Here is a 19203-nt window from a genome sequence, read left to right on the forward strand (position 1 = left end):
ACACACACACACACACACACACACACACACACACACACACACAGATACATATATATTTTTTCTCTATATTTTCTACCACTGTATTATATTGCAATTTTTTATATTTAATATATCAATATTTTAAATGTCTGTTTCTTATATTATTGTTATATTTCATTTCTACTGTGTCATTCCTACGCATGTCTGTACTTTCTTGTTACGTCTAGACTATGTCTGTACTTTTCTTCTGCACTGGAAGCCTCCTGACAAAATTCCTTGAGTGTGTAAACATACTTGGCAATAAAGCTCATTCTGATTCTGATTCTAATTATGAAATTTGACATCAACAGCAAAAGTGATGGGAACATAAATAAGCCTATTTATTTTGCTATTATTCACAATAATATTGTTAGTTGATTTGCATTTATCATTGTTTTCCGACCGCTGTTTCCCCCTATTAGAACAGACCTCAGTTTTTGGGACACGACCCACCAGTTGAAGTTCCTCCCATTGCTTACTCGTATGTGACGCCATATTTGTTTCCAAGCTGGAGGTCTGTGGTGTGGGCTAAGCGGAAACTCTCCCTCATTAAACTGGCTCCTTTAAGAAACTCTGCGAGTTGAGAGCTGTCAGTCCCTGAGAAGAACCCTGAGAGACGGACAGAGAAAAGAAACGATGCAAGACATTAATAATAAAATATGTATTATGCTCATCTATCCATCCATCCATCCATCCATCCACAACTCTGGGCGAAAAAAAAAAGAAAGGGCCAAGCCAAAAATGGTTATAATATTTACTGGTCTAAACCATTTTAATCACAAATAACTGGTCAGGAAATTAACAAGAATTGCACAAATGCTTTAGATAAAGTAGTTTAGCACGGAATAGCCTTCCCCAGCTTGCAGGAATGCTTTTTACAGGAAGAAGAGTCAATGTTGTTCCACTCAATGTCAATGGCTTCAAACACTTTATAGGAAGTTGAAAAATGTCTCCCAGTTCGTCTGAGTTTAATATGAGACCAAATATTCACTATAGGGTTCAAATCTGGACTCTGACCAAGCCAAAAAATGAGTCTGATGGACTTGGTTGGTTCTCAATGGTTCTCAAACCACTTCTTGTTCTCAAGCCAACTTGGACAGGAGCATTATCTTGTTGAAAAATAACATCTGATCATTCTTCTTTAGATAACAACTATTCATTTGTGGGAAGCAAGTCATTCTGCACTTTACTTCTGTACTCCAAAGCATTAAACGACTTTTCAGTGTCCCCACACAATTACAACTCCATCCATCCATCCATCCATCCATCCATCCATCCATCCATCCATTCATTCATTCACTGAATTTATGCATTTAAATGTACATAATATAAAATTTCGGTGTTACATTATATATTTTGAATCTACACAAGATATATATATATATATATATATATATTTAAATTTTTTTGAGAGTAAGTTAAAACAAAGCCAATAAAAAGCACTTACCAACTACACTGGCATCAAAGTTGTTTATAAAGTTCTCCAGGTCATGCTCACTTTGCAGAGGCACAGAATCAGGCCCGGCCTGTTTCTTCATATAGTTCACAATTCCATCTGTTTGGAAATTATACATCCACTATGACATCCCCAGCCAAGTTGCATTTGCATTCATGGCACACATCATTTGAAATGATACAGGAAAACTTAAAACAAATACCAGCTGAGCGTGGACCATCGTACGATGATGATTCCTGTCCGTTCCGAAATATTTTGAGTGTTGGGTATCCAGTAACCCCATATTGCTTACAGGTCTCTGTATTAGAAGTACAGTCCACCTGAACAAATAATGACACAGATCCTTAAACCATCTGAAGAACATGCAATCTCTACTTATAAACATTATAATATCATATGAGGCTCCTTAATATTGGATCATAAGATCAGTTTCCATTAAAGAAATGTTGCTGGTTCAAATCAAGTTGAGCTCTATCAACACAATACAATGCTTGATCACCACAGAACAAAAATTTCAAACTCATTTAGTAAAAACTACATTTATAGTAAAGCATACAGCGTAAGCATAGCAATGTTACAGCGGTTTTAAAGATAGAAATGTGAAGTTTGCATTTTTGTTAAAATACTTCTATTTATTCTCAACACTAAAGGTGTTAATTGAGCGGTCTAAACGGGGAGGATGATTTTATGTGTGGCTGGCTTTTTTGCTCTTTCTGGTATCCTTGCACACATTGTGTGAAAGTCAGCGCTTTACATGGTCATGACTCAAGACAGATGTTGAGATGAAGATTTAAATAACTTTACACAAATAAGGTTAGGACACGAATCAGATTTAATGCTTGTGACTATACTTTCAAAATTGTGTGTATTTGACCGTTTATCCCAGGAAATGTCTTGCCCTACTGACTTCCATTTTTAAGAGCACTTTAAACAGAAAACAGTTTTTGTTTCCACAAATTTTAAATTACTATCTGTGTTAATTGGCAGCATGTCACATTTTAAAAACAGCCTAATTTGTATTGAACTATTCCAAGCCAAGATTTCCAGATATTGTAATTTCCTTCTCCTACTGTATTCACCTTGGCTAAAGTTACTGTTCCCTTCAGTCGAGTAGCTGCACTTTCAAACTCTGGGGCGAGTTTCTTACAGTGGCCACACCTGAAAACAAAACAGAGCAGCTAAACAATCAAAAACTGTTTGTATTTATGGAAAAATTGACAACAATGCTGCTGAATGATTAACTTGTAATAGAACAATGGATAAATGAATGGTGCTACTTATCCCAGGACTGCGGGTTTTCCTAAAACCTTAAAATGCTTTATGAAAATGAACAAATGTTCTTAAAAGAACCGAGCTTGCATCGCAACTGTCAGCTGTATGTAGGCACCATGGACAGCTCACGCCATCACATACAGCAGCACCGTACGGCGAGTTGCAAATGCAAGCATGCACTCTTCTTATAATCATTTTACAATTAAATATTATTAATTGCATATTTGTATGAGTAAATGAAACATTATTCTCTCACCATGGTGCATAAAACTTCACCAGCATGGTCTCCTGCTCGGGCGCGAGGTAATCGAAGTCCGCGTCTCTGAGCTCGAGCACATCACTGCGTCCACGCGCTGACGAGCTCAACATACAAACAACTAACACACATAAAACCCCGCGCAATAGAAAATTATCCATCAAGGAAGGAATAGAGAATAATTCTCCAAATTCAGAAACCAAAACTGAACTAAAAAAAAAACGCTTTTGCCGGGCGGTTTCCACCGATATGCCTGTGCCCGTGTGAGGGGCGGGATGAAAACACAATGTGTCAGTGAAGTAGGAGATGATTGGCTACTAATTCTCCAGCTGATGAGATGTAAAACGGTCATTGGTGAATTTCTCTGTCAATCAAAGCTCCTCCTGGGAGACTCGTATTGCACTATTACAGTCAGAACAAAAATAATAGTCATTTGTTCACGATAATAAATTAAATAATTTATTTTGTAATATTCCTTCACATAAAATTATACAAGAACAATTCATATGATTGTAATAATAATTAACAGGAAACAATATGAATAAAAATTAAGACAATTCACTGTCTGTCATTTTTAAAAAATCACAAATAATAATTCCACAATATCTTTAATGTCTGCCTTGAGAAAATAGAACCATAAATATATCTTGTCCCAAGGACAACACATTTCCTAATACTATATGGTGTTTCTTATGTTCAAGTAACACAAAACAAAGTGTTACATTGCTTCTGAATCAATTCAGGTAGCAGGTCCAGCCTGCACTCATTGTTCAAATTGTTCAACAAAACTTTAATCTCAGTCTGGTTCATCTTCGATTGTACCGGACTGGAGCTCTGTGTCCGATTGGTTTGTCCGATGTAACTTGCTGGATTTGCGGAACAACTTAATGAGGTCTTGAAAGCGCTCAAAAACCTAAAGAGAAAAAAGAAAAATGGGTTGATTTCCTAAGATGTGACTTATAATGGCTGACCTGACTGCAGTACACACTGGATTAGATGGATTACCGCACACTGCCAATGAAAATAGAGAACATATTTTGCCCCAAAATAAAATAAGAAATATTGGCATTAATAAAATCAAGTGAAATATGACTCAGACATGATCTTTGTGAGAAAAAGCATCTTAAACGTGAAAGAAAGAGCTCAAACCTCGTTGGCTGTTTTGTTGCCAAGTTGGGCTGCGATGGCATTAAACGTGGCTGGCTTGGCTCCTCTCCGCTGACAGGTGGTCAGTATTACATGGTCTGCCTCCCTTATCATCACACAAACAAAACACAGATACATCTATTTTATAACCTTAATATACATCTAAATCAGTGTTAAAACTTCACACTTTTGTAGAGGTACACAGCTAAGTCAGCTACCTATATAAATAAACAGGGTTGCACAAGAATCAGAAATTAAGCATTAGCTTCAGTTCAAATAATTATTGTGAATTTGAATAGAATAGGCCACAATCCATAGGATTGAATTTAAAATTAAAAGACAGAAAGAGGAATGACTGATTTGTAATTTAAAGAAACAAATGCACAAAAATTATAATTGTCCACCACAAGTGATAAAAATAATACATTTGAACTCATTCTTGATAATTTACTCCATGAGACACTACTGTTCAAAGTTTGGCATCAGCAAGATTTTTTTTGTTTTTGAAAGAAGTCTCTTATGCTCACCAAGGCTGCATTTATTTGATTAAAAATACAGTAAAATACAGTTATATTGTGAAATATTATTACGATTAAAAATAACTTTTATATGTAAATATATGTTAAAATGTTATTTATTCCTGTGATGGCAAAGCTGAATTTGAAGCAGCCACTACATGATTCAATATTCATATTTTTGTGGAAACCGATTTTTTCAGGATTCTTAGAATATAACGTTCGAAATAATTGCATTTATTTGAAATAAAAATCTTTTGTAACATTATAAATGTTAGAATTTCAAAATACACTGATTTATACACATTTCTATTAGTAGCAACACTGATTTTTAAAATAATCTAATGGATCCAAAAGTGAGACCACATGTGATGAATTTACAGCACATGAATTTATCTATATTCTTAATCTCAAATCTAAATTTTAATTATACATCCTGTTTGCTACCTCTGTTTAAATTAAGGTCTTGAAGGGCCTTCCCAATTCAGTTCTGAATGGCACACAACCCTGATAACAGCAAACATATTTCTGAAATTAAATGATCTACGATAAAAAAAGAAGAAAAGAAACGATTGTGTAATATCACACATGAATGTTGCAGAACAATTCTAACCTCGTCCAGAGGACTACTTTTTTCCCATTTGGTGTGCGGGAGATATTTTTGGCACAGACTGAGCTTCCTGTGGCATTAGATAAAGACTGTTGACTGTCCACTGAAGAAGCTTCAGCTGCCTTCTTTTCCAACTCTGCACTGTTTTTCTTGGCCTTGTTCTTTTTTATTTCTGCCTTCTGAGAGAGATGAGGATCATATATTGTGTTAGATTTAAAAAACAAACAAAAAAACAGACATTACGGAGAACACAATTCAGGTGGCTTGAGATCTCTATAGACATTGAATATATAGGAAAAGTGACCTATAAGAGGAGATGGTCTCCTCGTGTGGTACCTGAGCATGTTTGTCTCTTTTTCTTCTATGTTTATTGGCTGTTTTGACTGGCTCCACTTTTTTATCTGGTATGACAATTCTGATTGGCTGATAGGACTGGCTTTCTTCCAAGCCCTGATTCGTTTCCACATTGGACACATTGTCTGCATGATCCTCATCTTGCACTTGGGGGTATAGCTGTTTAAAAAATTCCCAGAATTCCTCTAGCAAGTCAGCGTGACCACGGAACAGCAAAGTTATTTGAGTTTTTATCTGAAAAGAAAAAGAAAGTGAAGACATGCTAAAATGCCACAAGAAGGTAGGACTGTTTGTCTGCTTATGCCCTTTTTGGTACCTCTTTGAAGTCAGCAAGATCCTGTGATGGACCCTTTTGTAAAATATGCACCACCTTTCTGTAGAGAGCTGACTGCTCTCCAAAAGTACACTCCAGCTGGCGTAGAAACCGTCTGCTGCGCTCAAACGCCTGCTGTTCTGCCAGCTAAAGTGACACATTAAGAACAGCATCACATTTGTACCATGAAATTTTATGATCGTGTGCTATATTTAGCCATGCATATGAAGGTATTGTTAATTCTCCTCTACCATGCCACACTCTCTGGCTTGATCTGGATGCAGGAAAGCAGCAAAATCTTGAAGCAGTTCAGGCCAGTCGCTCAGCACAGGCTTGAGTCTCGTCAGCAGCTCGAGTGATGTGCGACTTTCTGGATCTTTCTCAAACTCAGACAGAACACACAGGAACTCGTCCACCTTCCCTGGCACCATCTGCAACACCTCATACACCTGGAGAGAGACAGACAGACAGCTCTGGGACATTTCAGACTGAATATGTAAAATCTGACAGGCAGAAATACTGTGCAATTATTATTTGTGCACATATAAATATTATACGTGCAAATCCAAATATTTCTTGCCTTCTCCAGGTAAGCTTGGGCAAAGGCAACATCTTTAGCGTCTCTGTAGGGATCATCATCAGGTGCACCATTGTGCAGGACAAAAGGGGTCTCCTCAGCCATCTCCTCAGTGTGGGTACGATGGGCACCTGAGAGTGCCACATTTATTCAATTTAGATTAACAGGGACATTTGCACATTAATTAGCATTTCTGTAAATGTGCCCGCTTACTTTTCCAGCTACAGAATGTGCTGAATTCAATAACATCTTGTTTTTGGTGTACTCCTATGACTGCACTGACCTGAAGGTTGATGGTTTAATTTAACATCATCTGGTATTCCTTCGTTTTCAGATCTTGTCTTTGTAGCCATGTGTGAGAATTTCTCCACAGTTTCCTGGTGTTTACAATGATATGATTAACTAATTAAATGAAAAAGTCTCATAAATACAAAACGCATAAATGGGAACTCCAGCTTTTACTGGATGAATCTCATGAGAACACATCAAGTTCATATTTTACCCCAAAAGAAAAAAATAAGACATTCTATTTTGCATAAAGAAAATGATGCCTATTTTTAGAATTTTTAACAAGTTTTTGCAATGTAAAGGTCCTTGCACTCCAAGTCCGAAATATTCGTATGCGTTTTTTCGTATTCGTCATTCGGTGGCTCTGAATTGTCAAAACACCTCTCAAAATGCTTGCTACGGATGCGAAAAACGCAGAAAATCTAATGATGGAGAAAGTTTATGTGTAAACGTGATTGACACTAGTGACGTCGTATTTATTTTTTAACATGCGAAAATTACGGTTGAGAATTTCGGACTCAGTGTGCAAGGACCTTAACATGTATATTTATGACAATTTAAAACATTATTATATTACTATTTTATTTATGTATACAGACATTTTACTAGCTTTTTGTGATTACCATCAGATATGATGCTTAAATATTTAAATATAAAATAAATATACATAATATAACTTATATTTAAAGTAAATAGTAAAACATAGTAAAAGAAAATAATAGAAGAAAAAATAAATCACAATAATTATTTTTTTTTGGGAGTGAAATATGACCAGGACACATTATTAACAGGTTCTTAACAGAGAGAGGGAGAGAGAACGCTTTGTAAGGTTTACAAAATTAGTATTCAGTTCATTAATGTCACGAAAAACATAAAAATGTTCTCACCTGAAGTTCTGAAACAAATGGAATGTCTGAAACATTGTCAGCTCCACCTGTTTCCTCCTCCTCGGTCTGCCTACTAGTACCTTGCCTTTCTTTTGCTTTCTGCTCCTCTAGTTTCTCTCCCCTGCCCAAAACCATCTCCATGTCAGCATCCTCCCCGTCGATGCTGGGTGTCGGGCTCCCAGAGGATTCAGAAAGAGTGAGAAACAGCTCTCTGGAGTCCTTCTCACCGTACTCTTCTACCTCATTCTCAATTCCATCATCAATACTCAGCTCTTCTTCTGCTAATGCAGTTTCTTGCAAGCACTCTTGAATGGAGGACATCTGTGATGGTCTTCCTTGTGGCCCATCAGCGCTGTAGAAATGATCTGGAGTTCTCTTTTGCGTACTCTGTTTTACCTCTGTGCTATTCAGAGCTGATGAGTGTTTTAAGGTTTGATGGCCAAAGCTACTGCTTGCAAACACATAGCCTGGAGGGAGGAGAAGAAACCGATTAAGAGGTTTTTGATATACTTGAGCTAGACCACCAGAGTCCCTCGGTATAAGTTTAAGCAGTGTGCCACAGCGCTGACTAATATGATCTTTAGACAATGGGGCGTTCGTCTTTATGATTGGGGTGGGACATATTAAGGTGTTGGGAACTGGAGGCGGTTGAAGAGTAATGATGAGGTTTGACCCTCTGGGAGTGGCTGGTTCAATGTTAGAGGTGATTATTTGCGCAGTTTGGTTCACAGTTATATGCCCTGAAGGACAAGAATTCAGCTCTGGTGTCATAGCAGCAGGTAAATTGATGATCACGCCCCCCTGGGTTGCACCAACTTGAGCTCTCTTTGGAGAACCAGAGACACCCATTGGAGTTTCTACAGCATTTTTCACAGGAACAGCCCTCAGTTCAGGTGCGACTGGAGCAGTCAGTAAAGTGACAACTGCACCATCTTGGTTTCGTCCCACTGGAGACACGTTTGACAGGCTAGATAGTATGATCGCTCTCTCTAAAGGCCCCTTCATAGTTTTATTTCCAGACAAGCATAGATTCGATTTTGGCCTCAGAACCGGTGCAAGATGAGGAGGGTGGGGAAGCGGCTGACTTGAAACCGTAACAGCTTTTGGTAAAAGTGTTGGAAACTGGTTGAGAACCACCTCTAGTTTCTCAGCTAACAGGGGAGGTTTTAAAGGCTTGATGGATTTAGCAGTCTTGTTTTTCTTCTTTTTGCATGGACCCTGCAGTGAAGGTACAAGTGTCTTAGCAAGGTCTTCAGGAAGGCTGGGAGGGTAACACATGCCTGGAGTAAAACTACAGTCTGGTCCCGGACCTGGTGATTCAGTAGTCTGGGAGTTTCCAGATGGTTGGTTAAACGTTCTTACATGCTCATAAATGCACTTAAGGTTTTTCTACAGGAGAGAGAGGTTGCAGATTACATATAAATCAGATTTTTCACCAGATACAGAAAATGAAGAACAGAAGGATTTACAAAAACAGATCAGGATTATAGGCAGTTATACCAAGAGCCAATCAGGCATGAGGCTCTTTTCTCTCTCCACTGGGGGGCGCTGCTCACAAGGACTCACCCTCTTACAGGCCAAGGGCATGGAGGGGCATTTCCCCTCTAAAAAGTATGTCTGAAAAACGTGAAAAAAAGACGTAATGGTGCATTCATATTCCATTGAGGGTGAAATATTTACCCATGAAGATCTTGCAAAGGTTCACAGAGGGGTCACACAGATTCACACTTGGAGATACTTATCTGATCTGAGTGAAATTCTAACTTGAAATGTGGTGAAATATGTAGTTTTGCAATAAATATGCATATTGCAAATCTGTTGTGTATTTTTTTTCTGAAGTCAAATTTCTCAAGTTTTATACATGCACAGTGTGTGTGTAGTCAGTCTGGCCAATACATTCCAAGTACTGAAAAAAGTGAGCCTACATATTCTTCCCTCTAATCCATAAGGATCACTTTATCATAACTTTCAATAATTTAAACATATTATTACATTATATAAGGCATCATCATTTGAACCGCAGCACAGCTTAAAACGGACTCTCTGAAGAATGCTGAAGCATGCTTTCACAATGCCATGATCATTTTTCCTATGTGTTCATTCACTCACCTTGATGACATTGGGAAAGGGCTTATGACATGCATCACGGATGTGTGATTTCAAACTGACAACGCTTCTAGCAGCAAGCAGATAGCGACAAGTCATCTGCAGTGGGTGTAGGGTAGTTCTTAAGTGCTTATGACCTAGAACAACAAGACTGATGACAGAGTAAAGCAGTGTTGTTTGAGTACCTTTTTAAAGAATGTATAATGATTCAGGTTGATGCGTGAGTGTAGTACCAATCTTCAGCTGAAGTAAACTGTCCTTTGAATCTAGAAGGGCGTAGCTGGATTGAAGGAAGCAGCTCTGGGTAGAGAAACACTGGCCGAGTCGCCATCAACCAGGCCAAAGGAGCGGGAATCTGACATCCTACACAATTAAACAAGCAAACAAAGAGCAAAAAGATTAACACTAGAAAGTTTCCAGTTACAATTGGCAAAAAAAGTGTGCAACAGTGTTTTTGTTTCTGAATTACTACTCCAATCAGATGGTGAGTGAAAGTAAGACTTCTTTAAAGGAGAACTCCGGTCAATTTTAACATTGAGCTCATTTTTTTGTAAATTTGGAGTGCTGTCAATACAGAGAACAACGACAAAAATCGGTGTTGTCTACACCGTGTATCCTCTTTTTAAAATTTGCACCCTGTTGACTTCAATGGGGCAAGTTTTAAACCTGCTTTTAGCCTCTTAACATCCTTGATGTGTCATTACAAGTGCACAGGTCATGTGAGTGATTCATTCAGAGTTAACACAGGTGAATCTGACTGCAGTAGATGTGAAGGATATTAATAAAAATGATGTTAATTCAGCCAGCGCACATACCTGTATATAACCTACGTGATAACCTATGCGCCCGAACTCAACAATCGACTACTGTGGACTTCGACCGAAAACAGGATGTAAATACAGGTATGAGCGCTGGCTGAATTAACATCATTTTTATTAATATCCTTCACATCTACTGCAGTCAGATTCACCCGTGTTAACTCTGAATGAATCACTCACATGGCTGGTGCACTTGTAATGACACATCAAGGATGTTAAGAGGCTAAAAGCAGGTTTAAAACTTGCCCCATTGAAGTCAACAGGGTGCAAATTTTAAAAAGAGGATACACGGTGTAGGCAACACCGATTTCTGTCGTTGTTCTCTGTACTGACAGCACTCCAAATTTACAAAAAAATGAGCTCAATGTTAAAATTGACCGGAGTTCTCCTTTAACTTTAGTATAACTTACACTGACTAAAACTATTTGGCTTTCAGACAATGAAGGGAATCCGTGAGAGTAAACAAAGGCTGGCAGCCACATTTAAATTACCAGGGAAACATGGCCTCGGGACTGTAGGGTCACCCTTGGGTGATTGATCTAGTTCCTCCAGCAGAGAAATAGCACCCTGAAGGTTGCAGGATTTGAAGATGCTGGTGAAGCCATGCTCTGCTGGACCACAAGTCTGCTCTCCACGTTGGGCAAACATCTGCAGCTCCAACTGAGAGAAGACAATAGAAAACAGAGAAAACGATAAATGATATTAACATGTATCTGTGTACATCCTGGGGTGTTTCTGAAATATGTGTGTATGTCTCACCAGGAACTGTCTGCTTGTTGAAGCTTCTGTCTCCAGACCCTTGACTGAGCTGCTCAACATGTTCAACTGCGCGAGGAGCTGCACATGCTGCAGGACAAACAAAAAAAGCCAGTGAAAAACCCATGAATAAAAAACTCCCAAACATCTCCTTAAAGGCATAAAGAATCTGATTATTAAAAGTCAAAGGAGAAACTCTTAATAGTTTGTTAGTTGCACTTCTTTAAATTGACCAAATCTTTGTAGACCTGCTGGATCTGCTGCTGTAGCTGTAGTTTCTGAGCTGTGTTCAGGGTCATGGATGTTATGGGGATGGAAGTGTGTTGAGGGCAGACTGGAGGTCCAGATACTCCTTTACTCTTCAGCAGAGCCTTCCGTTTCCTCACAGCCGCCAGCTGCTCCCGTACTGTACGATAGCGCTGCTTCAAGACATCTGCTAACGGGTCCTCATACCTACACACAGCAAACATTTCACCTCAAAGTGCAATTGTATATCAGTTGTGTCATCTAAATATATGACGTGGTGGTTGTGAAACTGAGGATGGACATACTGAATATTCTCCAGAATGCCAGGTGGCTCTTGCAGGGGATTCTCCTCTTCCTCTTTTTCCTCTTCTTCTTCATGTCCGTCTTCTTCCTGACCCCCTACGTCATCTTGAAACTACAGGTAATGGAGAATGAGTTAAGCAGAGAAAAAGAAAAACAGATGCATGTTATAAGTAGGGATTGGTCTTGACAGTTCCACAACTACCTAACTGATTATCAAGGATTTTGAACTACTTTTGTAGTTCATCATTCAGCAGGGCCTTATGAAATTAATTCCCCCCCCCCGCAAATTTTTAGTATTTCCCAATTTCCATGTTTTTCATTTTAATAGTCTTACATTTTAATAATCATAAAGGATATCTAATTATTTTAATTTATAAATCTTTAGCAATTTATAAAAATTCTAACAATAATAGTGCCCTATGAATTGTTTTATATTTTTCCAGAAATTCTGTGTTGTCTGTTTTAATTCTTATGGATTCTGTGTTTATGATTTAATACAAATTTATTATCAAAAATGGTGGCAATCAAACAAATAGCATAAAACTTACTAAATGCATAAATTTGACGCATTCCGTGACACTCCATGTTATATACAGGTAAAATCGAATTTTAAGACTGGATTCTGCGATTCCGTCCATGTTTTCCGTATCGTGGAAATCATTGGGCCCTTTCGATCAAGCAACTGATGACTAATCAATTTTGAAAACATGTTTTCTTGCACATCCTTAGTTATAAGATTACAAGATATAAATTAAAATCCTTACTGTGTCAAATAGTTCCTCCATCAAGTCATTCACTTCCTTTTCTGAGTAACAAAGGAAAGAAGGTGATTAATATCAAACTAGCCACAAATGATCTGCCAATAATTTCTCTCAAATGAACTCACTGGTGATGCGCACTGCTTTGTCATTCCTATAGTCCTCCACATCAGGCTCATCAATTTCAGCCAGAAAATTGTACTCAGGGTCATCTTCATCATCACCCTCCTCTGGCAAGAGAATAAGAGCGTTTTTAAGAAACACATCTAAGGAAGCATATGCATATGTTCACTATTTCGGCCCATCCGTACCTTCATTCTCCATATCTGAAGTCATGAGACCCTGCAACCAATGGGTCCATTCTCTGTCCTCAGGGGCGGAGCCAAACTCATACATGTCTGGAGTGATGTCAGGAGCACGGAGCTCCGCCTCCAGCAGGCCCATAGGGACGTCTCTCAGTGGTCGTTTGGATCGCGTTCGAAATGAAATTAGGCTCTCCTCTCCATTAGCGCTAGTGAGACTCTAATGCAAAATAGAGATTCCATTTTAAGAAATATTTAAAATAATATTTAAAATAAAATGTGTTCTTTTGAACTTTCTATTCATCAAAGATTCATGGAAAAAAAGTATTATGGATGTTATCACAGTTTCCACAAAAATATTAAGGAGCACACCTGTATATATTTGCCCGTGTGACATCACAGATCCCGCAACATCAAACTGGGCCATTTTTGGAGCTTGATTAAATAAATGCTTATAATGAGGAGATTGTTTTAAGCTATGAGACTTGCAGGATGTTTTAATGGTACAAAGACCTCTTATATGTCAAAAGATCAAGGCAAATTTGATGTCTCATGTCATGACCCTTTTAAATTGTAATAATGTTTCACAATATTAATGTTTTTACTGTATTTTTGATCAAAGGAATGCAGCCTTGGGGACCATAAGAGATTTCTTTCAAAGTTGTTAAAAAATCTTACCAACCCCAAACTTCTGAATGGTAGTATATTATCTTTTGTTTTATAAACTCAAACCAAAACAAATTTTTTCAGTGAATTGTTTTGCTTCAGGCACAGTATGCATGAGATAAATTATATAATACAAATAAATGGTTTGATCATTTGTTTGCAATTACATTCAATGTGACTTAAATGCCCATATACCTCTTGGTTCTACTGTAAATAGAAATGCAAATAGAAACTACACAAACAATACGAGTGAAGTGAGATGCACCTGAAAAGACTCAATGCAGTCAGGGCCGATGGCCAGCTCCTCATCTACCGCATGGAGTTTCTCTAAGAAGCTGCAATCTGGTGGGGCCCTGGAGGGGGCCGGTGGGGGTGGGGGAGGTCCCATTGGGGTGACAGCTACTGTCAGGTGCCTGGATCTGTGAAGGCTCTGTAGAAATTGGTAAAAAATATGTTTTTGTGTATAGTAATTTGTTTTGTTTTTAATGAGAGTTTTAAAAGAAATTGAAATTGAAATTCTGATTTAAACAGTTGTATTCTGCTTCTTGCATTAAACATTTTGGCTTCTTAGTAATCATGGCTGTTTGGTTGAAATTATAGCTTCTTTAATTGGGAAAAACAATCTGAGGTCATAAAGCTATTGCAGGGCAAGGAGTTCTTCTTAAAGTATATAGAGAAATTGATACTTTTATTCACCAAGGACACATAAAATTGATTTCCAAAGTGAGAGTAAAGACATTTATAATGTTATAAATTATTTCTGTTTGAAATAAATTCATCAAAGAATCCTGAAAACAAAATGTTATGGTTTCGATAAAAATGTTTCAACATTGATCATGTTTCTTGAGCAGCAAACCAGCATATTAGAATGATTTGTGAAATAATGGCTGCCTAAAAATTCACATCACAGGAATAAATTGCATTTCACAATATACTAAAACAGAAAGGTTATTTTAAATTGTAATAATATTTCACAATATCACTGTTTTTACTGTTTTTTATTTATTTTAAAAATGCAGTCTTCATGAGCATAAGAGACTTCTTTCAAAAACACTAAAAAATCTTTACTGACCCCAAACTTTTGAATGTTTTTTTTTTCAACAAAATGTTGAAAAATACATATTATATTACTTTTAGCTATAGCATATAGTCTTACCAGTCTGGAGCTGCTGGCTCCGTCCTCCTCATGTTCAGAATGTGATCTGTTTAGGTTCACTCGACTCGCCCGTGGAGAAGACGAATTCTCAAAGTCACTTTCCAGAAGGGTCTAACCATGCGCACACACACACAAACACAGTCTCTACAAAAACCATTGCGACAAGAAAGTATCAAATGACTGACAAAAATCTTTCTCTCCAACCTCCTCAGCTGTCTCATCCTCGTCCTCTTCATCAGGCCGATACTCTTCATCAGAGGAGTCTTCATCTTCTAAAGGAATATCCACAAACTGGGGTCCCTTCTGTAAGTGCAAACACCATTTAATAATAAATTCTGCATATAACGGCCTGTTCCTTTTCTTGTACATGATTTCTTGTTGGTTACCTTTACCTCCGATGACTTCTTAATTGGCGAAATGTTCCAAGCAGGAATGACCTATATAAACAACATAAACACCTCATTGCATTTATTGTCTCAGGTCTCTGAACATTTTTTTCGGAGGACATTTCATGCTAACAAGCTAAAATATTAGGTAGCTATTAAAATATGTAACCGTAAAATAAATACTGCAAAATTAAAATAGATAACTGTAAATATGCAGCAGTGTAATGCATGCTCCTATACAAACAAAGCAACTTACAACTCCTTTCTCCACAACCTCCTTCAGTTTAGAACGAGTCATCTTGGGCTCCTGTGAGACAGAGAGAGAAATGTGTGAGCTTAAAGGGGTCATATGATGTTTTTTAATGTTCTACTTTTCCTGTAGTGTGTAATGTATCTGTTTGGGCATGTGTACGATGCTCATGGTCTCCCACAAAGGGATTTATTCTATCTAACAGAGAACACTGATCCACACCTGCCTAAAACGGCTCGATCGAAGTCCAGATATTTCTTCCTCAAACTTGCACATCACAATGTAAAATATCAGAGGTTACGAGGTCTCAGTGAATTGAAGTGTTGTTGTCATGTCGCGGAGACGCTGTGAGTTTGGCTGCGAAAGCAAACCCCTTTTTTGCTTTCTGAGGTTAATCAGAGGTTAAGATTTATTTATAAAGCTGTTCCTGAGCAGTACAACCAAAAGGTTTGTTTGTGCACAGCGCATTTTACAGAGAACAGCTTCCTGAACCTGGGAGAGTACAACGCCGCCTATATGCAGACTACTTGTCACTGTGAAACGTTCTGCTGAAGTCATGCTTGCAAAATTGGTTTTGATCGGCTTAATCGTCCGCATTTTCGGGCTCGAACTGATATGGTAAAACCAACTGTGTGTTTATAAATGAAGCCTTAGAAGTTGAAGCTCGATATTATGGTAAGGAGCGTTACATTTCCGACACTTGCTTGAGGTGTTTGGCCAATCACAATGCACAGGGTCAGCTGGCCAATCAGAGCACTCCGAGCTTATAGGAAGGAGAGGCTTTGTAGAAATCAGCATGTTTCAGACAGACCGGGAATAGAGGAGCTACAATAATGTAAAGTATGTGAAAAATAATGTGTAATAATCTATTCTATTAAACCCAATAATCAAAATCATATTTTTTTTAAATAGTATCTAATGCCCCTTTTAAAAACTGCCAACCACTTTCTAGCAGAGCAGTTGATTAAAAAACATCTATACTCACAAACACAGGAATGGGTTCAGTATCACTGATAGCTGCTTTCATCATGGCCACAACATGCTCATTGGTAATCACTTCCTGCAAATGGACAGTAAATATGTTGAGCTACATGCTGAAAACAAAGTCAGAGATGATTATGGAAGGCTTCATACGCTAAAGGAAATTTCGCTAACTAGTGTCTTGAAGAAACACTCCACACTCACATGAATGATGCTACGAACGTTCGCAGAGGTCAAGTTATGTTGTCGAGATTTGTTTTCCAGTTCTCTGTCCAGCTCTTGGTCAATCTCGACCTCCGGCTGGATTTCATCCTCGACTTCCTTCTGCTGAGTTTCTACTTCACCGACTGTGTCTCTTTTCCTTCTCAAACCTTTCTTTCGGCCCAGCGCACGGGTTCCACACTGTTCCTTATCTGAAAAACAGCAACACATTTCAGACTGTTTCGCATGGTTGACTGATATTGTTTTATCTATTGCAGGGTTTCCTATACAGGGATTCGCGAATCCCTGGGGGTTTGTGAGTTGATGAAAGGCTAATAATTAATTAAATAAAATTAAAATAAACAAATGGGGCTGCACAATTAAATTAAATGAACTAAAAATCCTGATCCAGCTCAGTGTGATAATCGAAATTCATCTTTGAATGCGCTGAATTTTTCACACTTTTAGAAACGCAACCTGTGTCAGTTATGCATTATTTATTTTCACATATGCATAATTTCCATTTTTGTGGACAGAAGTTTACAGCATTTCACCAATATTCTGCCAAAATAAAAGCTCGAAGCTTTGGAACATTAAATGCCCAAGAGTTAGAATATTTGAAAGTGAAGAATTTAAAACATAAATATTAATATATTAACTTATGCAGTCAAATAAAATGATTATTATAATTATCATCAAATATCTATTTTTTAATTTCCAGTACAATTGTAATTTACACAAATGTTCATTTTTTATAACTAGAGTAAAAAATAATTATAATTTATATAATAAAATTAACAATAACAATAATGATTCATTATTATTATTCATTATTTTATTATTATTATTTTGGGAAATGCACCCCTGGTCAATATATCTATGAATATATAACTAATGAGGACAGTCTTTTGTGAACTCACCAAATGTCATGCTCAAGGTCTTCACAGCATCATCTTCAGGCTTCTGGGTACATGCAGCATGTTGTTCTTGACCTGACAGCATTCACATAAACGTTTCAGATTATCCAGACAGGCACACTTTCTGATACCACTATAATCATTAACAGCATGGTATTAAGTCAAGGTACTGGAATAGCACAGTATTACCATAGTAGAACTGCCACTGTCCGTAGTACTTTTCAGTTAGTGGTAGTAAATTCAAATATGAATATATGAAAACATAAGAATGTGCAAGAAAGAAATCTATTGGATATTTGGTAGCAATTTATTTTTATTGTATTTATCTTTATTTTTTAGCTACTTATTCTTTTCAAGATAACTAAAACGCACATCTAGGCTGTATTTGCTATCCTAGTCAGCATTTGGGCACAATAGGAGCCCATATAATAAACAAAACTGCTGCCCATAGTGAGGTTTCTCACTATGTTTTGGACATGTCTTACTGGCACTGTCAGATTGTGGGCTGGAGGATCTGATGGTATTGACATGTCTGCATGATCCTGTAGGATCTGTAACATCTCTGCTCCCAGGAACTTCCCCCGGCTCTTCAACTCTCGCCACTTTACAGTGAGAAAGCCCAGTTTTCCTGTTATTTAATCTCCGTTTTCGGTTTTGATCCATCTCACAATGCCCTATTCAGACCTGTCGGGACAAAATATCATCCATACAGAATATCAAATAAGGATACAGAAGAACGTGTGTGCACTTATGATAACGCCCATTGTCCGAGGGAAACATATATATTTATTTTCATGGGTTTATACTATAAATATTGGTTTTGGCATCCAATTCCTTCGAACTCTTGCTTTATTTTATGTTTAAGCGACAGCAACTTTCTAAACTACAGCGGTAGTGTTGTCTGGAACAGGAACGTTACCTCCATTATAACTCTCATATCAGAAGAACATTCCGCATGTCATATTTAATCTCGCTGCAAGGTTGATGAACATTTCCAATACTTCATACACACCCGCCAACATTCGCTACATTAGCGATGCGATGACGAGATGAACAACAAAAGGGCGTCACTTCCGTTTCGCGGAACGGAATTGTTGTCGAATGTGTAGCTAAATAAAAGTCCCCTAGCCTAGCCTAGCGGGTAAACTACAGCATTTTGAGCTTGTAGGTCAGACATTAACGTTACCCCGGTTTCATAAACAAGGCTTACGCCTAGTCCCAGACTATAATGTATGTTTGAGCTGTTTAAACTGAAAGCATACATATCTTCTAAGGCACATTTATAAAAGTTACTTAACTGAGTCTAATCCTGGTTTAGTCTAAGCCCTGTCTGTGAACCCAGCCCTTGTGTGTTAATGTTTTATTAATGTATTGTTTCCCCCCAAAGGTCATCAACACATTACTTTAGTGACATAACAACACAGACGTGAAAATAAAGAATGTTTCTAAATGTGTGAAGTGACCTTAAAAGTTAAAAACTTCAAGTCAATTTAATGGACAATTCTTGTTTTTTTAATGGAATATTGGAATATTTATTATAAATGATTTTTTTCCGTCCACATCACAATTCTTTAAAATAATTCATTTTAAATGTGCCCTCATAATCATCCCTTCCTCTTTCAATGATATCTCCTTTATCTGATGACGTGTTTACTGGCACGAGGG

At 37.6% G+C, this 19203-nt stretch overlaps 2 protein-coding genes across 5 annotated transcripts in view; both read right to left on the reverse strand.

Moving 5' to 3' along the window:
• The window catches only part of pdia8 (protein disulfide isomerase family A, member 8), a 9976-nt gene extending 6687 nt beyond the window's left edge, over nucleotides 1-3289 (reverse strand). The window contains exons 1-5 of the mRNA XM_079879454.1: nucleotides 3003-3289; nucleotides 2554-2632; nucleotides 1677-1794; nucleotides 1466-1573; nucleotides 498-627 (exon numbers count right to left, since the gene is read on the reverse strand). Coding sequence (XP_079735580.1) covers nucleotides 498-627; nucleotides 1466-1573; nucleotides 1677-1794; nucleotides 2554-2632; nucleotides 3003-3163 — 596 coding nt within the window. The 5' untranslated portion in view covers nucleotides 3164-3289. The remainder of the gene's footprint in view (nucleotides 1-497; nucleotides 628-1465; nucleotides 1574-1676; nucleotides 1795-2553; nucleotides 2633-3002) is intronic.
• A 151-nt stretch (nucleotides 3290-3440) lies between these two features.
• Nucleotides 3441-18618, reverse strand: gon4la (gon-4 like a). 4 transcript variants are annotated; one of them, XM_079879047.1, is made up of 29 exons: nucleotides 18458-18618; nucleotides 18024-18222; nucleotides 17542-17613; nucleotides 16625-16833; nucleotides 16425-16499; nucleotides 15446-15496; nucleotides 15196-15240; nucleotides 15008-15106; nucleotides 14804-14914; nucleotides 13913-14077; nucleotides 12991-13201; nucleotides 12808-12909; nucleotides 12686-12726; nucleotides 11924-12033; nucleotides 11621-11825; nucleotides 11376-11462; nucleotides 11108-11276; nucleotides 10032-10161; nucleotides 9802-9949; nucleotides 9193-9309; nucleotides 7693-9081; nucleotides 6801-6894; nucleotides 6521-6648; nucleotides 6192-6389; nucleotides 5944-6087; nucleotides 5610-5861; nucleotides 5277-5452; nucleotides 4152-4254; nucleotides 3441-3915 (listed from the first exon to the last, which is right to left on the reverse strand). In XM_079879047.1, exons 2-29 carry the CDS (start codon nucleotides 18199-18201, stop codon nucleotides 3799-3801), a joined length of 4926 nt encoding a protein of 1641 aa, XP_079735173.1. In that variant the 5' UTR covers nucleotides 18202-18222; nucleotides 18458-18618; the 3' UTR covers nucleotides 3441-3798. The 4 variants fall into 4 exon arrangements, with proteins under 4 accessions (XP_079735173.1, XP_079735172.1, XP_079735171.1 ...); XM_079879046.1 differs by having other exon boundaries at nucleotides 15190-15240; nucleotides 18458-18604; XM_079879045.1 differs by having other exon boundaries at nucleotides 18003-18222; nucleotides 18458-18604.
• Nucleotides 18619-19203: the final 585 nt, after the last annotated feature.

Source organism: Squalius cephalus (assembly GCF_949319135.1).
Source record: "Squalius cephalus genome assembly, chromosome: 8".
NCBI lineage: Eukaryota > Metazoa > Chordata > Actinopteri > Cypriniformes > Leuciscidae > Squalius > Squalius cephalus.